The sequence below is a fragment of the Lactuca saligna genome, chromosome 1, assembly GCF_052625555.1.
Source record: "Lactuca saligna cultivar CGN05327 chromosome 1, ASM5262555v1, whole genome shotgun sequence".
NCBI lineage: Eukaryota > Viridiplantae > Streptophyta > Magnoliopsida > Asterales > Asteraceae > Lactuca > Lactuca saligna.
In genome coordinates, this window is record NC_136417.1 from 115,349,574 (window position 1) to 115,373,612 (window position 24,039).

At 35.1% G+C, this 24,039-nt stretch overlaps 1 protein-coding gene across 2 annotated transcripts; it reads right to left on the reverse strand.

The window, feature by feature from the left end:
* Window positions 1–1,582: 1,582 nt before the first annotated feature.
* LOC145043651 (putative serine/threonine-protein kinase PBL23) lies at window positions 1,583–6,152 on the reverse strand. Of its 2 annotated transcripts, XM_078992369.1 has the most exons (8): window positions 5,122–6,152; window positions 4,368–4,472; window positions 4,107–4,262; window positions 2,646–2,809; window positions 2,424–2,571; window positions 2,156–2,278; window positions 1,973–2,060; window positions 1,583–1,868 (listed from the first exon to the last, which is right to left on the reverse strand). In XM_078992369.1, exons 1-8 carry the CDS (start codon window positions 6,049–6,051, stop codon window positions 1,702–1,704), a joined length of 1,881 nt encoding a protein of 626 aa, XP_078848495.1. In that variant the 5' UTR covers window positions 6,052–6,152; the 3' UTR covers window positions 1,583–1,701. The 2 variants fall into 2 exon arrangements, with proteins under 2 accessions (XP_078848495.1, XP_078848504.1); XM_078992378.1 differs by lacking the exons at window positions 1,583–1,868; window positions 1,973–2,060 and having other exon boundaries at window positions 2,238–2,343.
* Window positions 6,153–24,039: the final 17,887 nt, after the last annotated feature.

Sequence of the window (24,039 nt, forward strand, 5' to 3'; positions counted from 1 at the left end):
ATCTCTTAGATTTCTTAACATTAAATTTGATAGCTCTCACTTCACTTTTCATTGTGGGTCGAATACTATGTACATGATTTCTATATGTCGATGATATTATCCTTAATACATCTTCCTTATCTCTCATATCTACAATTGTGTCTCATTTTTTGTTGATTGTCCCATATTTTATCTAGGGTCTCTATCTTTCTTTTTACGGGTGTTGCCGCCTCTTACATTGCCTCCAATATTTTACTCTCTCAAACTACTTTTGCGTTTGAGATTTTGCACGTGCTAATATGGTTACATGCAATCCTTGCCACACTAGGGTTTAAACTAAAATGAAGATGCCTACTTATGGTGAGCTTATGGTGAGCCTGAATATAATCTGACTCTAGCGAATCGTTGAAGGAGCCCTCCAATATCTTACTTTTACTTGTCAAGATATATTTTATTCCATCAACAAGCCTTCCTTTTTATGAATAACCCATATAAACCGCATTTCTTGGCTCTCAAACGTATTCTTCATCTTCTCAAAGGTACCTTTTGCATGGTATTGACTTTCATCTGTTAGCCGTTGATCGCTTGAACTCATATTCATATGTTGATTAGGCATGTAGTCCTACTAGTTGTCGGTCTACTTCTTGATTTTATGTTTGTCTTGGCGATAATCTCGTCTCCAGGTCCTCAAAACGACAACATGTCGTGTCTTGATCTAGTGTCGAAGTTGACTACTGAGGGTGGCTAATATAATTGTTGAAGTTGTTTGATTTCAAAATCTCCTTCTAGAGTTATCTTTCCTGCTATCAAGTGCCTATGTTGTCTTTTATGATAACGTCAGTGCCATGTATCAAGCATCTAACCCGGTTCATCAGTAGAGGACCAAGAATGTGGAAATAAACTTAAATTTTTAGGGAGAGTGATGCATTTGGTCATGTGCATGTTTTGCATGTTCTATCTGTGTATCGGTATGCATATATCTTCACGAAGGGTCTACCTATACACAAATGTTCCTTGATTTCATATATAGTTTACACATTCGAGAACCCCTACTCAATCTACGGAAGTGTGTGTGTTAGATACTTTATATATTCTTGATTGTTTATATTATATTTATACAATATAGGGATCCTACTATAACTTGTATATGTATTTAATGCAATCTATACAAGCAACCCTAATTGAGGGTTTTCCACACATTCCAACAAAATGAAAACAATTGAACACTTAATTGTTTCTTTAACTGTCTACTGGCAGTTTGCTTAATCTGTATGGGACGAGATCTCCTCTTCTTGTCAAATGAACCACACCACAACAAATAGGTAAAACACATCTTAGGTTTCCTCAACAGATCTTTGGTGAAGAAAAAATTGATTAAGGCAATTTTAATTTCCGTATGTTGATTTATTTAGAAAGCTACGGATGACAAAGTTTTTAACAATGTCACCCCAATGCACCACAAAATTATAGAGCAAATAAAGGCGAATAGATTTCATTGGATCATAAAAAGGGTGAAGCTTCTTAGTTTAGATTGGTGTACTTTGTGCATTTCACCTTTCTAATATTTTATGTTTCTTTTTTTCACTACAATGCTCTTTGGGGCTTAGTCAAGGCAATTGCTAGTTTCCCATTTAATTAATACATATTCCTCGTTCAAAAAATAACATGACCCATTGGCACGCATAAAAGAAGTGAAGAAGGGTTCATTTATTGAATAGAATATCATTTGACATTCATTGCTACAACCATGGTTCTTAGTTTTTGAGCAATTTCTGAAAATGGCAGTCTCTCTTGCGGATCAGAAGACCAACAACTCTCCATTAATGACTTCCATTCAGCATCACACCAAGTTGGTATTGCTGGTCGTAATGTGTTCTTGATGATTCCTTCTGTCGAACCAAATACACCATAAAAATGTAAACATTTCATTTTATCATTGACAAAAAAATCATTTTTCAAAAATGTATTGTGATAAAATAACTAATGAACATACCAATAATAGACTTATGATGCATATTGTTGTAAGGTTCGTCTCCGGTAAGCAATTCCCACATGACAACCCCAAACGAATAAACGTCAACCTAAATTTTGGAAATAAAATGCCAAAGATAAACGATATTACGATAAATATGTACAACGAAAAGTAATGATCATAAAGGTTATTATTGCAATATACCTTTTCTGTTACCAAGTGACTCTCATCATTAAGAAGCTCAGGTGCCATCCATTGCACGGTTCCACGATTATCACCATTCACTAAATTGTGTCGTTTTATCTTGGATAGGCGAAGATCTCCAATCTAGAACGCTCACAAAAGAAACATATGTAAGAATGAATGCACCCCTTTTAGTTCTGAAATAAGTACTGCAAAGTGCAAAAAATTTCATTTTTAGATGTAACAAAATGAATGTACTCTCTCTATAGTTGATTGTCCACATGTATACCTTGCAAATTGGTCTATGTGGATCTCTCATATTTACAAGAAGATTCTCACACCTTAGGTCGAAATGGATGACATTTTTTCCATGCAAATAATCCATTCCAGAAGCCGTATCCATGGCTATGATAAGTCTTTCACGTTGATCTATTGTTCTGTTCATAAGTGTTTTTTAATCATTCAAAATATATAATTTAAATTTTCACAAAGCATTTGACAAAATAGGTACCTGTCTTTTTTCTTTAAAAATTGCTTTAAAGATCCATCAACCATGTACTCTGTTATAGTTGTCAAAGAGTCATCTGGCTCATCACGAACTATACCATAGAAGGTAACAACATTTGGGTGGTGCAGAGAACTTAAAACCAAGGCCTCCTTCCAGAAATCTTTAATCTATTTACTCGAAATAGAAGTATGCTCAAGGTTAGAGGACGACAAGTGGAGCAACCATCAAATAATGGAACAGTTAATTTTAACCAAATTGCAAAACAAATGAATAAATGACATCTATGTTTACAATATTGGTACCTCTCTTTTTGTTATGATTACCCAAATCATCTAAACTAATATATGCTTAATTGGGTTTGTTTACATATGCATGAAGTGTCTTTCCTAAAATGTGATAAAAGAGCATTTTGTTATGAACAATCATTTGCTTGGAAAAATACATAAGTGAGAAACATGAGAAGAAAAAATAGAGTTATTTTTGGCTTTATATCAATATATTTTATAGAAAAGAAAGAAAATCTAATATGAAAATAAGATAAATGTTTGAATCATATATTTAATTTAAAACAAAACTAAAGATCAGACGCATATTTGATATATTGGGGCAGTGAGAGCATTTTCTAACATTGTGTCATGAATTTCTTGATATTTGTTGGTGATTTGTATTACAGATATGTATTTAAGTGTAATGGATTAATGTGTTGACCAAATATAATCTTGATAAATATTAAACACAATAAAGAAGATGAGGAGTGCACACTTGTTTGACTTTGGTTCAAGATTCAAAGTACACTGTCATTTAGGGACAAAGCCCCTGGAAGCAGGGTCCAAGGGGAGGGGGGGCATCCCCTGGTGGGGTCGAGCTTTGGGTAATGTGGCTTTGTAAAAAATGCATAAGAGATTCAAAAATTAGAAACTTGATCGATATTTGACTATTCTGTTGACCCTTGTCTAAAACCGGTTCTGTGACAGTTTAGAGACAGTTTGAAAATGCCTTGTGTCAGTTTTATGTCGTATTCAGACATAAAATTGTCTTGTGACAATTTTTAGATAAAAGATGTATTTAACCAATTTTGGTCATAATGTACTAGCGAATATTCTTAATAATCTCATTCTTTGTTCTTCCATTTCTTCTAAGTGTTATCCAATTGAAATTTCGTAAGTACCACCCAAATAATTCAATTTAAAAGCTTTATCACCATTCTCAAAATTCTAAAGTGCTTTTATATCCAAAACCCTAGTAATAATGATGTCACACTTACACAAAGAATCATTCTGTCGTCAGAATTAGGCATTTGTTTTGTAAAAATGGACGCATTATTATCACTCAAAATTGCAGCAATAAAAAAGATGTCAAATATGACCACTTAGCAATTTGACCATACCAAACATGGTAAAAAGAACAATTTGACCATACAATATCAAAAGGAAAGAAACGAAAGAGGAAAAAGAACATCCATACCATACGTTCCGTTTCTGATGACTTCCTAGCAAAGCAACTTCCTTTAATTCTCTTAATTGCAACATCCGTACCCTTCCACATTCCATGATAAACAACTCTATATGTACTACGGGATTCTAATTGGCTTATCTCCTCCAAATCATCCTTCTTTATGGTCTAAAGACAAATAAACCTTGAAATTACTAAAGACCATAAATCACAGATATTAAACATAATTCATTTTCCCACATTTTTAAAACTGACATCAACGTAGAAACAAACCTGTAATCCCATCGCAATAGCCTCCCCCTCAATTGTTGTTGATTCCATTTTCGTATTGCTTTCGGTGCTAGTAGTAGAATCCAACTCCAAATCCTCATGCGTATCCTACAAAAACGACAATAATATTTGTCATTAATAATATTCATGATATGGTATATATGAGGAGGCAACTATATATTGTTTCTAAATATGGAATGCATTGTAAGACAAGGTTTCATAGTTTATAAGATAGTCGCCTATTTATGATGTATACTGTGTACATATACACAAACACTTGTACATAAACATTTGTGTATATGCATGCAACGTACATATTAATTAACAAATACATGTATATATACATACATACGGGAAAGACATGAATGATTATTAAAATTGTGGTCATGCATATAAGAATATGCATTAATATTTTTTTGAAGACGAATTCTGAAAATTATTAAAGGATATTACAAATACGAATGTGATCTATGCATATGCATGAAATTTTTGAATATGCATACTTACACCTACTACCTGTACTTACATTACATCAGAAATAAAAGAAAGCAATTGGGCATCTAAGAAATTCACCGCGTTAGTTTTGTACTCTAAAAATGGAAATCAAGATTTGCTACTCGACCTTCCGAAAAAGGAATGTTGTAGAAAAACGCAATGGACAAAATTTATTCTGATGTTATCTCGACATAAAATGATTAATAATTTGCATATAACTAATTAAAGAACATTCATCACATAATTAAATGAAAATACTTACTTGAATGGCCAAAGCTTCTTCAATTCTGGCAATGACTGTGTGCATCCCAGGGCGTTCCTTTAAATTGAAACTAATGCACTGATATGCAATTTCTTTAAACATATCCAAAGAACGACTACTAATCTGATCTCTCATTTGGGGATCAATTAACTTGTGTATTTGGTTATCATCGTATCGCCTAACCAAATTCATTAGAAACTTTGGCCCATTGTCTTCAATGCTCCTTTCACTATAAACCAGCATCCCACTAAGCATTTCAAATAGTACTACACCAAATGAGTATATATCTGATTCTTTTCGAAGGATGTGACTTTCATGGTAAGTGGGATCCAAGTAAAACTGGGTACCCGCAACCTTTGTGTCGAGGTGGGTATTTGGCAGATTTTTGGGACCTAATTTTGACAAACCAAAATCACAAATTTTTGCAACAAAATTATCATCTAACAATATATTAGCACTCTTCACGTCTCTATGTATTACTCTGTTGTGCTCCCCAAGACCTGAGTGAAGGTAATCAAGTCCTCTTGCTGCCCCAATGCAAATCTTTAGGCGATGTGTCCATGTTATGTCGCGTCTCTTATTGGGGTCTTGAAGATGATGATCTAGGCTTCCATTGATAGCATACTCATAGACTACAATCATCTCGTTGACTTCATCACAGTAACCAATAAAAGAGACAATGTTTTCATGGTGGAATCTGGATATCATACTAATCTCATTACGAAACTCGTGCTCTCCTTGGTAGCTATTCTGAGCTAGGCGTTTGAAAGCAGCTGTGCGGTTTTGCCATCTTTCAGAAAGTTCTCCTTTGTAGACCTTGCCAAATCCACCACCTCCAATATATCTTTCCGGACTGAAATTTTTGGTTGCAAGATTGATCACCTCCAGTGGAATTAGATAAGTTTCGAGGTTTACTTCTGAAGAAGACATTGCCTTTTGAGATTTCTGATGATGTATGTTAATGTAGAAGCACCAAATTGGTTGTGAATAGACGCAGAACGAAGTTTGCTTAGGCACCTACCTCATTTGACCATGGCCTAAAAGATATATAAACTCATTTAAAATTATGGGCCAATTTACATTAAACTATTATATATACACGTTTTTCAGTAATGTATTTTATATATACTTCGAAAAGTTACACTTCAATTATTAAACTATCATGCAAGTTGTTTGGTTAATGGTCATACTGCCGTCTGATCTTCATTTTTATTATTTATTATTAATTTTTTATAAATAGTTTTCCGTCACTCACGTGGACATGTTCTCTCTGGCCAATTTATTGAACAAAATATACATGATTTGTTAATGTTTGGTATTATTGAATTTTTCTTGAATTATTGATTAACAGACAAGCAATAGATGTGAGCTAGCTTTAAACACTATGACATGCATGACTCCAAAACACAATGTCATGCATGATTCCAAACCGCTTGAAGATCTCATAAGCCACCGCCTGCAGCGTTGTACATGCATGTTTAACCGGAAGCACATCAACGAGATAGATCAAGTAACGTTTAACTCATCTCAAACCGTTATACAAAAAATATTATTCTACCTTTAAATATTGGCACAAAGGATGCTGAATAAAATTACATCCAAGTCATAACTGATTTTTTTTAAACCACTCTCACTAGTACAAAAATCATTAATTGATGCAGTTAAAATGATTAATTGATGCGAGTATTGAACCGCACCAACAAATATCGGAGAAAAAAAACACCCCTATTTAATATATATTGCGGTTATACAACTGCCCCAAAAAATGACGAAAACCGTTTAAAAAGATACCCACATTTAACGATGAATACCGCACCAAAAGATTATAAGCACACCAATTAATAAACACACCAATTTATGAAGTCATAATTCGAGTAATTTCTTGGTTGTTTTTAATAGTACAGATAGATTATGGTATGGCCTCTATGTTAATATATTAGGGTATGGCCTCAATATTAGTTTATGATTGTAATGGGTTTTATATTTAAATATTATCTGCCCCAACCCATCTACTACCATGTTGATCCTTAAAACACAGCCTCCTCTTTTTTATATTTTTTCTTGGTTCGATAGTGGTGTAAGTATCATGTGGTGATGGTTGTCGAAAGTGGCAGTTAGGGTGTAGTTTGTACGAAGCTGGAACAAGTAAGAGGGTGGAGGTTCCGATTGTTAGAGGTTGTTTACGGTGGTGAGTTTGAGTTTAGAAGGTGTGAGGATGAAACTAATGGTGTGTGAGGCTGTGATGGGTGACTTGAAGGTTAACCGGTTCAGCCGGTTTTGAGGCAGAGGTTGGTGGTTCGTGGACGGTGTGATGGGTGCTATCTGTGATTGGATATCTTCGGCTGTAACATGTGGCGATGGAGGGTGATGGCAGGTGGTTTGTAGTGGTGAAGGTCTCCGGTTCTGCCAGTGATGGTTGAGAGTGGTCTCGGTGGTGCATGTGGTTGACTGATGGTTCGAGATGAAGATGATGTAGGGAAGGTTTACAAAAAAAATCCTATCTACTACTCTACTGAAAAATAAAAATGCCAATGAGTTATGGTTTCCATTGGTGTGTGCTTAGATTTATATTAAAGGGATAATGACCTAAAAAGGTAATGAAGTTTCAAAAATGTACAAAAAATACCATTATTTTATTTTTAGTACTCAAAATACCATTAAAGTATATTTTTTATACACAAAATACCAATGAAGTACACATGTGTTCAAATAATACCTTGTGGGTAACCTACAATAGCCGGTAAAATGGTATTTTGTGTACAAAAAAAAAACAATGATCTTTTTTGTACATTTTTTAAATTCCGTTACCTTTTTAAGTCATTTTTCCTTATTTGAATGTAATTGAAATTTAGCTACTTTTTATAAAGAACCATTCACTTCACTTCGATCACTATTGTTGTTCATCGCCACCCTCCACCACCATGGCAAAACCGTTTTTCTTATTCTTCGTCCTAATCATCTGCCTACTTTCATTAATGTCGGAATCTCACCGGCTACCTCTGTTTCTCGGCAAATCCCCACGGCTTCTCAAAACCCAAAAATTCTTGTTTAGCCGAAGTACACTTACGAGACACGATACTTTGATCAGACTCTTGATCATTTCAGTTTCAATGATCTTCCCAAGTTCCAACAACGTTATCTCATCAACTCCGATCACTGGGTGGGCCCAGGCCCTAGTCGTTTGGGCCCAATCTTCGTTTATTGCGGCAACGAAGGCGACATCGAATGGTTCGCTGCCAACACCGACTTCGTTTGGGAACTCGCCCCTCGTTTTGGTGCCATGGTCATCTTCCCCGAAGTAAAAGCCCTAATCACTCTACTCTACATTAATTTGTTCACTTGCAGACATCGATATTATGGTGAATCGATGCCATATGGAAGCCAGAAAGAGGCATACAATTTTATCAAAAGCTGCGTGATTTGATCTAACATCGATATTATGGTGAATCGATGCCATATGGAAGCCAGAAAGAGGCATACAAGAATGCTTCTACTTTAGCCTATCTAACAGCCGAACAAACACTTGCTGATTACGCTCTTCTCATCACGGATTTGAAGAAAAATTTATCAACCGAAGCATCACCTGTAATCTTGTTCGACTGATCATACGGTGGATGTAAGATCTTTTTCCAACAATTTCAACAAAAATTAAACAAGCACTTGCTGATTACGCTCATCTCATCCCATTTACCTGAAGTACCTGGTTACCACAGTGTTTTAGTTGAACACATTTGTATTTTGTTGGTATTCTGTGTACAAATAGTAATATTAATGATATTTTTTGTACTAAAAAAACAACAATGGTATTTTTTGAACATTTGGAAACCGGATAACCTACAATAGCCGGTAAAATGGTATTTTGTGTACAAAAAAAACAACAATGGTTTTTTTTGTACACTTTTGAAACTTCGTTACCTTTTTAAGTCATTATCCCTATATTAAAATCACAAGGAATATTTGGGAGGGATATTGTAAATTTGAAGGATCCAACGCGAAATGAAAATTTTGAATAAAAGGAAATTTTTGAACGGAATTTTCAAAAGGAAGATTAAATGAGGCGGTTCCACATGATTAAATGTGGCGGTTTCGATTGATTTAATGGTACGGTTTTAAAAACCGCACCAATAAATACATTTTTAATGCCATTTAGGGAAACCCCACCAACAAATACCTTAAATGATACGGTTCATTGATTTATTGATGCAGACGTGTTTTAATGATGCGGTTTTAGGCTACCACCGCTCCAAAAATATAAAAATCAATCGCACGAAAAAAATAGGTTCTATACTAGTGTCCTACTCTAATCCTAAACTACAAACGAACCTAAACCCTAAAGTCTTTGGGGAAGAAACACGTTTTCTAACTACTATTATGCAATAAGCCATTTTAGGAGTCGAATTACTTAACAATCCATTTGGTGTGTCTATTTAGTTATGATTATATGAATACATTACTAAAAGGAAGTCGTATAACATCTCTTTTTATTAGATATGAAGCCACAATCCCACACACAAATTCAATGAAGCCAAATTAATTCTCTTTCGGCTGGGGCATTTGACTTTGATTAAATATGTTCCTGGTTCCATGCCTTCTTATTTTATGTCGCTCTTTAAGGCTCCGGTTGGCATTCTTTATAGACTTGAGTCCTTGAGAAGTGCGTTTTTTAGAGGAGTGGATATTCATGACAAAAAAATTGTTTGGATTTCTTGGAATAAGGTGCTAGCGGGGAATGAAAATAGGGGTTTGGGTGGTGGTAGTTTCTTTGCCTAAACAAAGCGCTTCTATTTAAGTGGATTTGGAGGTTTTTGTCTAATCCAGATGCGTTATGGGTTCGTGTTATTCAGGCAATTTATGGAAATATTGGATGTTTAGGTCATATGATTCTTCCTAAACGATCCTCTGTTTGGGTTGTTGTTTTATATGCTATGCTTGATTTGCTGAAAAAATGGATAGATTTATTTGCAAATTGTAAGAAGTTTATTGGAAATGGTGTTGATTCTTTGTTTTGGATGGATGTGTGGATTGGTGATATTACTCTTAAGGACCAGTTCCCTCGTTTACATGCTTTAGAGCTAAACAAGAATGATTCGGTAGTTGTCAGGTTTGGTGTTATCTTGTGGTTTGATTCTTTCCGTCATCCTTGCTTCGGTGGCGCTGAAATTGAGCAAGCTGCTAGTCTTAGTTCTTGCTTGGAGTTAATTAACCTTAATTCTTTTCTTGATAGATGGGTTTGGGTTCTTGAAGTTTCGGGTGGGTTCATAGTCTATTCAACTAGTCACTAGATAGACTTGATTTATCTTGGATCACTTCTTTGGCTTTTATACGGGTGAGGGTGGTTCCTATTAAAGTTAACCTGTTTTCTTGGAGAATGTTTTGGATAGGTTACCTACTCGGGTAAACTTGACTAAAAAGGGTATGGATGTTCCTTCGATTTTGTGTCTCGTTTCTGATCTTATGGTTGAAGATGTCAATTATCTTTTCTTCTCTTTCCCTTTTGCAAAGGCAGTGATCGAAAGCATTTTGGCTTGGTGAGATTAGAACACTTATATTTTTTCAATCCATTGAAGACTGAAAAGGTGTGGTTTGATTTTGTCAAATTGAAGAAGTTGAGGAGGTTCTTGAAGGTGTTTTTCAGTTACTTGGTGGTACATTTGGATGTTTAGAAATAAAACCATTTTTGGTAATGAGGTTCCAGAAAGAAGTCTTATTTTTTGATGACATAGTTTCTAATTCATTTATTTGGTGTTCTAGTAGGTCTAAGTTTCATCTCAATTGGGTGTTGTGGCTTAAAAACTCAATTTTAACCTTATTGTAATGCTGATTGAACCTTCATTTCTAGCTTCTTGCTAGTTTTAGTTTTTTTTTTTTTTTTTTTTTTTTTTTTTTTTTTTTTTTTATATTTCTACCGTTCTAAAAAAAATAAAAAAATAGACAAAGCCAATACGTGGACATAATATTTTTCAATACGTGTACATAATATTTTAATACGTGGATATAATATTTTAGTATATTTTTACATACAAATTGACTTAATATTTTAATTCCATTCTATGTTATATTCCGATTAATAACAAACTAATATATATATATATATATATATATATATATATATATATATATATATATATATATATATATATATATATATATAACATATTTCGTCAAATAATGAATTTTAAGTCGTACAAACAATATTGTGATATTTACAACCAGTATACGCATTGGAAAAAGCTAATCTTATTTTATCAACAAAATTCAAAATATCTATTAACCTTATAAAACTATAACATCGTCCAAATGATAGACCCTTGGGTATAACATAATATTGCAATCTCATATTATAATAACTAGCATAGATATTTTATGTTGGTGATTTGTTATCATCAAAGTTATTTAAGTGTAATAGGATTAATTGTTGACCAAAAGTGATCTTGATAAATATTAAACAAGTAAGAGAGGTGTAGAGTACACACTTGTTTAAGTTTGATCAAGTTTCAAAGTACACTGTCATTTAGGGGCGAAACGCCTGAATTAACGGGCGTTCAGGGGCAGCGCCCGTAGGAGTGGGGTCCAAGGGGCGGCAGCCCCTGGCTGGGGTCGAGCTGCTAGGTCAACACAAGAATTTTTTATATAGGTTATGTTGCTATATTAAACATGCATTAGAAATTTAGTTATTTTTAGAGAATTGACCCTTGGTTTGACCATTATCTAAATACTCATTTTCAGGTCAATTTTGGTAGTTTTATGACAGTTTGAAACTGTCCTATGAAAGTTTTCAGACAGATATCATAAATTGGTTTTTGGTCTCATTTTCTGGTTCATTCGAAATTCATAACAATCAGATTCTATGTTCTTGCTCTCATATTTTGAGTCTTATCCGATTAAAGACTGGGAGTACCACCCAAATACTTTAATCTGTAAGTGATATCATAATTCTCAAAATTTCCAAGACTTTCTATACCTAAATTTCTAACAAACATTAAAGTATTTCTGCGATCATGAGAATTGGCGATTCTGTGAAGGACATGACAATCAAGTTTGATAAGTTGGTGAAGTTTGAAGGCCAAGACGTTCGTAGATGGCAGAAGAATATGAAGTTCCTCTTGATCACCCTTAAAGTGGTGTATGTTCTGAGTACACCCATGCCATAACTTGCTAAAGATGAAACTCTAAAGGCAACAATGAGGAGATCAAAGTGGGACAATGATGACTACATTTATCGTGGTAATATTCTCCATGATATGTCTGACTCTCTTTCTGATATCTATCAAATTGTTGAATCTGCAAATGAAATGTGGGATTCTCTTGAATCCAAGTAAATAACTGAAGATGCTTCTAGTAAGAAGTTTATGGTTGGAAACTTTGTGGGTTACAAGATGGTTGACTCCAGGCCTGTTATGGAACAATTTCATGAAATATTAATGATCCTGGGACAGTTTGCTTAACACAATTTGAAAATGGATGAAGCCATTTATGTGGTTGTGATCATTGACAAACTGCCCCCTTCCTAGAAGGATTATAAACACAATCTGAAACATAACAAGGAGGAATTGAAATTGACTCAACTTGGAAGCCATTTACGGATTGAGGAGTACTTAAGGACTCAAGAACTTGATAACAACCCCAAAGGAAAGAACCAAGTTGGTTTCTCTTTTGTGAACATGGTGGATGGAGAAGGATCAAAGAATCAAATGAAGTGTGATGGAAAAGGGAAGTTTACAGGCAAGGATGACAAGTCTTCCAACAAGAAGGCTAATTTGGTTTGTTGGAATTGTAACAAATTGAGTCACTTTAAGAAAAATTGTCTTTTTTGTAAAACGAACAAGGATGGTGCTGGACCAAGTGGATCCAAGGATCCAGAAAAGCAACAAGGTCTGATTTCTGTTTTCATGCAGAATTCTAAATATATTCCAAATTATATTTCTGCGAGTTCCGAAGCATTTTGTGACACCCCAAAACCGGAACGGCGGAAACGTTCTGGGGTGGAGGACGTCATGTTTACTATCACAAGACATGCATCATAGTAAGAAAGTAATAAACAACCATTTCGTTAGAAAGAAAGTGTTTACAAAGTATGCGATTCACATAATATAGAATACATAGCAAATAACAAAAAGACATGAAGCTATACTGCTCCATCTTCTAAATCCTAGTGCGCGTACCTGTCTAGTGGTCTCCTGAGAATACAAGTTATTTGAAAGAGTATATCAACATTTAAGCTGGTGAGTTCATAAGATTTTAGTGATGTAATGTAAGTTGTAGAAAGTTGTAGTAAGTTGTAGTAAGTTTGTAAGTTCTGTTCAGAAAAGTTCGCCTGTTCCCCCAGAAAATCCTATATTTCCTGCTTTGATGAAAGCTAAGTAAAATGACTCTACAATCCTTTCTATGAGTGCTAAATGCATACAATTTATATAAAACCCAGAGTAAACAAACAATGGGTTGTGTGTATCTGCCCTAAGCCCAAAACCAAACAAGGAACAGGAAATGAGGCGGAAGGCACACATCCCATTGGTTGTTAGATCGTTATTGTATATAACCCTGACGTATTCACTTAGTACTCACAGAGTTAACTGTAATAGTTCCTTTATATTTGATGAAAAGATTCTTTAAGAAAACCCTTATTTCTTATTATAAAAATGGTAACCACAGTTGTTCCTTCTATAATCACTTAGTTTATACTAGCTATATATGATCTAATATCAAATAGATAGTTAATTGTGTAGATAAGCCCACAACTAAACAAGCAACATGGAATGAGGCGGAAAGCACACATCCAACTACCTATCGGATATTAATTATATATAACCTTGATGTATAAACTAAGGTCTTATAGGACTATGTGACATCCCCATTTTCACGGTCAGAAAAGATCGATTTTGTTTATGCTTTATAAAAATCAGAGTACTTGTTTTCATAAAAATATTGCAGAATTTGTTCCCAGAAAAATACGATAAATACATTATCAAAACATTTTCGAAGAAACGTATTTTATTTATGTTAAAACGTTTGGGATGTCATCGTCAATACAGAAACATAAGCATAAACGGAACTTACATTTATTTACACTAGTGATCGACATCTCTTTAAATCTCTCAGTGTATTGTGACTTCATATCAACACCTGTGATATAAATAAACTGGGTGGGTCAGGTTGGGAAACCTGGTGAGTATATAGGGTTTTCAACCCACAATAGTGTAATTATTATGTTTAAACAATCAAACAATCAACCCAATTACCCATCCCCATTATCTTCTTTTAGTCTTCCCTAAAGATATTATCTCAAGGGTCATCTCCTATATCATATTTACTTCTCATCTCCTTACATCGTATTTCCTTATATGATTGTTCCTACGAAATTTACCTAAGGATCATCAGCTACATTGCATAGACAATACTAATTCGGGGATTACTCCCTCAATATGTGTCTAGCAAGGGTTAGGGTATCATCGCATGATTACGCAGCCACAACATCGCCTGGACTTGTAAATCATGATAAGGGTTAGTCTATGATCGCATGAATACGTATCACAACATCGCCTGGAGTCGTAATTCATAATAAGGGTTAGACTATCATCGCATGAATACGTAGCCACAACATCGCCTGGACTCGTACTTCATAATAAGGGTTAGACTATCATCGCATGAATACGTAGTTACAATATCGCCTGAACTCGTAATTCATCACCTACAGGTTATGAGCCTGCTGGTGTTTACACGGGGTTGTCTATAATAGTCCGTAGTCACCATCTCTACTCTGGTAGATGACTACATCTCCAAATTGTCGGACAAGGTTGTAGTATCCTACATCACCGATTCATAATCACCTATCTATCCTCACCTAATTATCATCACCTTCCTATCATCACCTATCTCTTATTATTTTATTTCATCACTCACCAACTATTTCATCTACCCATGTTTTATCCCAACATATTTGTAGATATAAAATAAATATAGAGTTTAAATCATTTAAAACATGTATAAATCATTCATCCAGCATAGATAACAAGTATTCAGATAATATGCACACATAGCATGTAATTTATGTAAAATACTTCATATCTATGTGTAAGATGAAAGTAACTATGCACTCACTTGATTAGGTGGTGAGTCGGCACTCGGACAGCACTTCGTTGCTCTTAAAACAATTTCCTTGACAAAACCTAGTATCAATATGACTAGGGTTTAGTCTGACGTTAACCGTGACTAATTAGTAGTCTAGCTATTATTATTATTATTATTATATAAGCGTTAAATAACACTGAATATAACTCATAATAATAGCCCAAACAATTTATTTTAAGGTCCTAATAATGTTACTATAATTAATTAGAAGCTATATTAAAACTAGCGTAGGCGTAGCTCACTTGCAGCGGGTTATTCGCAAAACCGGGCTTCGCTGGAGCAGCGTTTCCCGAGCCGAAAGGCTCTTTTCTCGGAGCCTTCGGACGCTCCGGGGCTTCCACCTTGTGCTAGGGAGTTACCCTAGGTTTTGGGGGGTTAGGGAGGCTTAGAAAGAGAGAGAGTTTAGAGACAAAAAGAAGAGGGTTGAGGTGTGAGGAAGTTGGAATGCCCGACACCTCTATTTATAGGCTGAATTCCTGATGTACTCGCCGAGTAGGGGGACCTACTCGCCGAGTTGGTGCATGTGGTGGCCTTCTGGTGGTGCCACATGTCCAATTCTGGTGGTGCCACGTCACCCCCTATCGCGTATCAGCCTTCAAACTTAGAAAAATCATAACTCTCGCGTACCAGCTCTGTTTTCGACGTTCTTTATATCCACGCATAGGTAAGATCAAGGTCTACAACTTTCGTTTAGACTCCGTCATCTAATTCTCGACATATCTCAAATTTAACAGTAGGAGGCGTTTAGATTGTTAAATGACCGCGAAGAATTCATAACTCCTTCATACGGATTCCGTTTTCGTCTGTATTTTTACTGTTGAGTTCCTATTAATGAGAACTTCAACTCTCATTTAGGTCGCGTAATCCAAAAACCGCTCGAACTAAAATTCGAGTTTCGGGTTGTACACGGCTAAGCCGAATCTTAGAAAAATCATAACTTCTTCCTACGAAGTCAGATTTGGGCGTTCTTTTTATGGATTTTCTCGGTTTAACATATTCTACGACTTTCGTTTAGATCACTAAGGTATAAAAGTCCTCCATCGTAAATTCACTATTTACGCTTCCCGGTGCCGTGCCGGTTCCATCGCGAAACTTCTACGGGCCATAACTTCTTCGTTATAACTCGGATTTCGGCGTTCTTTATATGTACGGAAACCTTGAGACATATTCTACAACTTGCTTAAGATTATTTATTCTAAAAAATCATTTGTTGAAAAGTCATTTTCAACACTTATTACCTCAAAATTGACTAGCCCGGATCTGCGGGCGTTACAATTATCTCCCCTTAGGATGATTACGTCCCGAAATCATCAACAAAACATGGCTCGTATAATGACTCCATACGTCATCTCTTCATCCTAGGTAATAATTATAACTTCTTTATTCCTTCAAGTCTATCTCTTAGACTTATTGACTATAAGTTGTACTTGATCGTGCACCTGCTTTCTACCTCAGGTTAGACTCCAAATTATGACCTATCATCATGTGATGCATGTTTAGACTCAGGTCTCTTAGAGTTAAATTCTAAAACATACTATGCCTTCCTTCATGTTCTAATGTGATATAATCACATTTTAACATGTAGTATTTCTAGCTACCAACTTCTTTAACAACGAGCGCGATACTTCTATTGATTGGTTTGATTTCAATTGTTTGGTTTAAGTTGGATGCTACATCGAACTTGGTTCTCTGAACCACGTAACCTACTCATCGTAGTTGGACTCAATGTGATATGACCACTAGGGTCGGGATAACAACAATTTTCTTAGTCATTACCGAAACAATGGTAACGACATACTTGAATAAAACGAAATCAATTAATAGCTTCTTGGTAACCTTGTGACTTTCCCTGATCCAAGTGTGAGTCTTGTGCTTCCGGTAGTATAGGCCTCTACTATCTTTCACAACTACTAATACTCGTCCCAAGTATTGTCTCGCAGTTTTCCAAGTTATTATCACAAAAATAAATTTTTTTTAACACATAAAAATGTGTCCAAACAATCACAAAAGTTCCCTAGACTCTACTAGGACTTCTTCTATGCGTATCTTCAATCATCAATTCTGCTTCAACTCGGTGGAAATGCCATACGATGGGTCAACTTCATGAATTACGTCAATCATTCCATTATCCTGCCAATCGAAGGTGTACTTCGGACGTACTGTACTCCTCTAAACGTACTGCATGACATACTCTAAAGGCAAGATATCACTCTTATGATATCTTCCGATAGGTGTCATTCACTATCGTAAGCCTTTTCATTTCCTCCACTTACTCAATTCTCTATGAGTCCTTATCATGACATTCTATTCTCCAAAGCAAGCGTTTAGTGTATCGAGACGAGAATATAGATAGAGGAAGAATTATACGCGTATTCCTTCTTATTACTCGAAAAAGTTACATGCCAGTTCTAATATCGTAATTAAACGTTTAGAAACCTGAGCACATAAAATTTCCAGATCCGGTCGACAAAAGACCATAGATCCGATCATATAATGCATATCATAAATCATTTAGCACATAAAAGCATGTTAGGAATTTTCCCTAAATAAGCTAGTGCTGGTGTCTATTCAGGTGTATTACCTAAATTTTATTAGACACACTCCTCACATTCATTGCTTGGCATTATAATTTAAGTCTAGATATAAATCCATGTTACTAGTTCGCTTAAACTAATTCTCTGATACCAACTGTGTCATCCCCATTTTCACGGTCAGAAAATACCGATTTTGTTTATGCTTTATCAAAATGAGAGTACTTCTTTTCATAAAAATATTGCGGAATTTGTTCCCAGAAAAATACGATAAATACATTATCAAAACATTTTCGAAGAAACGTATTTTATTTATGTTAAAACGTTTGGCATGTCATCGTCAATACATTAACATAAGCATAAACGGAACTTACATTTATTTACACTAGTGATCCACATCTCTTTAAATCTCTCAGTGTATTGTGACTTGATATGAACACCTGTGATATAAATAAACTGAGTGGGTCAGGTTGGGAAACCTGGTGAGTACATAGGGTTTTCAACCCATAATAGTATAATTATTATGTTTAAACAATCAAACAATCAACTCAATTACTCATCCCCATTATCTTCTTTTAGTCTTCCTTAAAGATATTATCTCAAGGGTCATCTCCTATATCATATTTACTTCTCATCTCCTTACATCGTATTTCCTTATATGATTGATCCTACGAAATTTACCTAAGGATCATCACCTACATTGCATAGACAATACTAATTTGGGGATTACTCCCTCAATATGTGTCTAGCAAGGGTTAGGGTATCATCGCATGATTACGCAGCCACAACATCGCCTGGACTTGTAAATCATGATAAGGGTTAGTCTATCATCGCATGAATACGTATCACAACATTGCCTGGACTCGTATTTCATAATAATGGTTAGACTATCATCGCATGAATACGTAGCCACAACATCGCCTAGACTCGTACTTCATAATAAGGGTTAGACTATCATCGCATGAATACGTAGTTACAACATCGCCTGAACTCGTAATGCATCACCTACAGGTTATGAGCCTGCCGGTGTTTCCATGGGGTTGTCTATAATAGTCCGTGGTCTCCATCTATACTCTGGTAGATGACTACATCTCCAAATTTTCAGACAAGGTTGTAGTATCCTACATCACCGATTCATAATCTCCTATCTATCCTCACCTAATTATCATCACCTTCCTATCATCACCTATCTCTTATTATTTTATTTCATCGCTCACCAACTATTTCATCTACCCATGTTTTATCCCAACATATTTGTAGATATAAAATAAATATACAGTTTAAATCATTTAAAACATGTATAAATCATTCATCCAGCATAGATAACAAGTATTCAGATAATATGCACACATAGCATGTAATTTATGTAAAATACTTCATATTTATGTGTAAGATGAAAATAACTATGCACTCACTTGATTAGGTGGTGAGTCGGCACTTGGACAACACTTCGTTGCTCTTAAAACACTTTGCTTAACAAAACCTAGTATCAATATGACTAGGGTTTAGTCTGACGTTAACCGTGACTAATTAGTAGTCTAGCTAGTATTATTATTATATAAGTGTTAAATAACACTCAATATAACTCATAATAATAGCCCAAACAATTATTTTAAGGTCCTAATAATGTTACTATAATTAATTAGAAGCTATATTAAAACTAGCGTAGGCATAGCTCACTTACAGCGGGTTTTTCGAAAACCAGGCTTTGCTGGAGCAGCGTTTCCCAAGCCGAAAGGCTCTTTTCTCGAAGCCGTCGGATGCTCCGGTGCTTCCTCCTTGTGCTAGGGAGTTACCCTAGGTTTTGGGGGGTTAGGGAGGCTTAGAGAGAGAGAGAGAGGGAGGGAGGGAGAGTTTAGAGAGAGAAAGAAGAGGGTTGAGGTGTGAGGAAGTTGGAATGCCCGGAACCTCTATTTATAGGCTGAATTCCTGATGGACTCGCCGAGTAGGGGGACCTAGTCGCCGAGTTGGTGCATGTGGTGGCCTTCTGGTGGTGCCACATGTCCAATTCTGGTGGTGCCACGTCACCCTCTATCGCGTATCAGCCTTCAAAATTAGAAAAATCATAACTCTCGCATACGAGCTCCGTTTTCGACTTTCTTTAAATGCACGCGTTGGTAAGATCAAGATCTACAACTTTCGTTTAGACTCCGTCGGCTATTTCTCGACCGATCTCAAATTTAACAGTAGGAGGCGTTTCGATTGTTAAATGACCGCGAAGAATTCATAACTCCTTCATACGGACTACTTTTTCGTCTGTCTTTTTACCGTTGAGTTCCAATTAATGAGATCCTCAACTCTCATTTAGGTCGTGTAAGCCAAAAACCGGTCGAACTAAAATTCGAGTTTCGGGCTATACACTGCTAAGCCGAATCTTAGAAAAATCATAACTTCTTCCTACGAAGTTAGATTTGGGCGTTGTTTTTATGGATTTTCTCGGCTTAACATAGTCTACGACTTTCGTTTAGATCACTAAGGCTAAAAAGTCCTCCATCGTAAATTCACTATTTACGCTTCCCGGTGTCGTGTCGGTTCCGTCGCGAAACTTTGACGGGCCATAACTTCTTCGTTATAACTCGGATTTTGGCGTTCTTTATATGTACGTAAACCGTGAGACATATTCTACAACTTGGTTAAGATTATTTATTCTAAATAATCCTTTGTTGAAAAGTCGTTTTTGACACTTATTACCTCAAAATTGACTAGCCCGGATCTGCGGGCGTTACAGATTAACCACCTAAGGTCCTTTAAGTTATACTGGTTTAATAAAATGGATTAAACCCTTTACTGGAAAGTTTCTAGTTTTGTATACCAAAAGTTCTAATTTGAAAAGTATTTTTGTACTAGAAAACTGTGCTTTGAATTAGTGTCCTACGACCTGGCCCATACCTGGTACCCTATATGATTACTTGGTGTATACACAATATATATATATATATATATATATATATATATATATATATATATATATATATATATATACATATATAGCTATGATCAAATAAATAGTAGGATTGGTGAATCTGCTCTAAGCCCACAACCAAACAAGGAACAGGAAATGAAGCGGAAAGCGCACATCCTACTACTTGTCGGATCTGATTAATATATATCCCTGAATGCATACACAAAAGAATCATAAAGTTAGAATTATAGGCCCCCTTCTACTGAACGTACTAAAATCCACTGTTATGTGCGTCGGTTGTAAAATGTAAGTTTTCCTTAGTTTATAACTATCTTGACTCGAAAATAGTTTGTATTAACTTTCAAGTGGAACTGTTACATTATGAAAGTATTTGGAAAATATAAGTACTCAGTTGTCTTATGAACTAACATTCTGTAGTACGGGTTACCTTAAAACATGTCTGTTTTATTAAGGTCATAATGTGAAGGCTAGTACCCATAGTATACGCTCTCCCTGTCAAGAGATTCTGGGGACCAAACGCGACTGCATCAAATAATTGCTAGCCGTGTAACTCCACATTAAAGTTATACGATCATGTATAACCAATTTAACTATCACCTTTTGTTTAGAACAATGAGTTAGTGATTCATTGGTCTAATTAGATCTTGTAGATGTCCCATGCTGCAACACCTTATTATATTCATTCAGTATCTTAGTATGTTCTCGTTATAGTATCTTAGTATCTTCTCTTGTTATAGTATCTTAGTATTCTCTAGTATCTAGCATCTTAGTATCTTCTAGTTATAGTATGAACTGAACCCCTAAACAATATCCCTTATAGTTTACTAGTAATTTACTTGAACTGTTGTTGAAAAGACTCATTTTTCTACTAAGTTATGCTTGTACTTTTAAAAACGGAGTTTTGTTAAGCTATAAAGTAACATAACTTTAAAAGAGTTTTTGAAATGTTTTGACTACTTATAAATGATATAAGCAATCCTTTAAAATGTTTATAACAAACAATTACACAATTATCATTGTGTTCAACTTGTATTCCCCCCCCCCCCTAAAATATTTAAAACAGTTTAAAAGATTCATTATGGGGTATGAACTCACCTTATGTGGGTGATTCAAACGAATATGCGTGTAAGGATGAGAAGTTCCACGAATGAAGTCTCGAGACTTGACGAGTCCTAAATGACATATATTGACATAAATACAGTGTTTAGAAGTAACCAAATGCAAGGAAACACCTCACGGGACTAGGAAACACTTTAACCAAGTGTTGGAATCACATGTGATTCACTTAAAAGGAGTGTACGACCACTTTGAAGAGTGTACAGCCATGGGTATGTGTCCAAGGAGTGTATTTTTGTATTTTCCATTTGATTACGAATCCATGCAACCTAAAATAACTGATAATATTTTTTAGCTTAAATAAAAACAGTTTGTCTTATTTTAGTGATGGTCACATACAAAAAGTATTTCAACACAAATAAAAGGAGTAAAAATACTCCTTATGAACTTTTGTGTAAAAAGGTACCAAATTTGAGTTATCTTAAAGTTTGGGGTTGTAGAGAAACTGTAAGGCTCACTGAACCTAAAAGGAAAACATTGGGTGAAAGAGGTGTGGACTGTATCTTTATTGGATATGTTGAACGTTCCAAAGCATACAAATTCTATGTTTTAGAATCTAATGATTATGTGTCTATAAAAACTGTGATAGATTCAATAGATGCTATATTTAATGATGTAAGGTTTACATCTATACCTATACCAAGGGACACGATTCATCAATCTTCTAGCAGGAGTACTACTAAAGTTGAAGATGTTTCTGGTGGTGCAAGTTTTGTACCTGAACCTAGGAAAATGACAAGAGCTAGAAAAGCTAAGTATTTTGGATCTGATTTTTCAAATTTATCTACTTGAAGGAACAAGGAATGAGACTATATGTCAACATCAATATTGCTTTAATATTGAGGAGGATCCAAAGACTTTTATTGAAGCTATAGCTTCTAGGGATGTTCATTTCTGGAAAGAAGCAATTCAGGATGAGATTGATTTCATCATGCATAACCATCCTTAGGTATTTTTTGATTTACCTCCTGGTTGGAAGGCTTTGGGAAGTAAGTGGATCCTCAAAAGTAAAATGAAGATGGATGGCATAATTGATAAATATAAAGCCATATTGGTTATCTAAGGCTTTAGGAAAAAGGAAGTCATTGACTGTATCCTTATGCTCATGTTGCTAGAATTTACACTATGAGATTATTGTTAACTCTTGCAGCTATACGTAATCTTCTGATTCACTAAATGGATGTCAAAACTACATCCTTGAATGGTGAATTAGATGAGGAAATTTACATGAAACAACCTGAAGGGTTTGTGAGGCATGGTAAAGAACATAAGGTGTGAAAGTTAAAGAAATCATATATGGTTTGAAACAAGCACCAAAACAATGGCATCAAAAGTTTGATGATGTGATATTGTCTAATGGTTTTGCATTAAACCAGGCTGACAAATGTGTATATAGCTAATTTGACTCTTCTGGTAAAGGAGTTATAATTTGTCTATATGTTGATGATATGTTAATTTTTGGTACCTATCAAGGTGAAGTTGATAAAACCAAGAAATTATTAGCATCTGGTTTTGACATGAAATACATGGGGGATGCTGAGGTAATTCTTGGTATAATAATTAGAAAAGGAAACAGTGGGATTTCAATTTCTCAATCTCGTTACATTGAAAATATATTGAAAAATTTTAACTTTGAGAATTGTTCTCCTATAAACTTTTAGTCTTAATTTTCTACCTAATAAAGGATCTCCAATATCTCAACTTGAATATTTTAGAGCAATTGTCTATCTTATGTATGCCATGATTAGTACTTGGCCTAATATAGCTTTTGTTGTGGGAAAGCTCAATAGATATACTAGTAATCCTATAGTGGTGTTGATTATGATGGCATGTGCAGAATTAGAAAAGATCTAGTGAATCATCATGTAAACTCAAGAACACATGGAGTAAATAAATCTATGTAAGCTCATATTAGATCCAGAAAGGATATACAAATGGGTTTGTACAAATTTCTCTCTCTAGACTAACACTCCAAATGGCTCCTTACATAATGGGAGTCACTCACTTCCTATTTATAGGAAAGACTCAACCAATTTACATATACAAGAATGTAAGCCTAACACATTTAATCCAAGAGTGACTTTTCACCCAAATATTCTCCCCATCAAAGTTAGGATTGGATGTCCCGTCTTCAGTCTTCAACGAGCTAGCGCGATCAATACCAAACTCCCCCTAGAAATAACACCGGTCTTCAAATCCGTAAATGAATATCCGATAAATCCG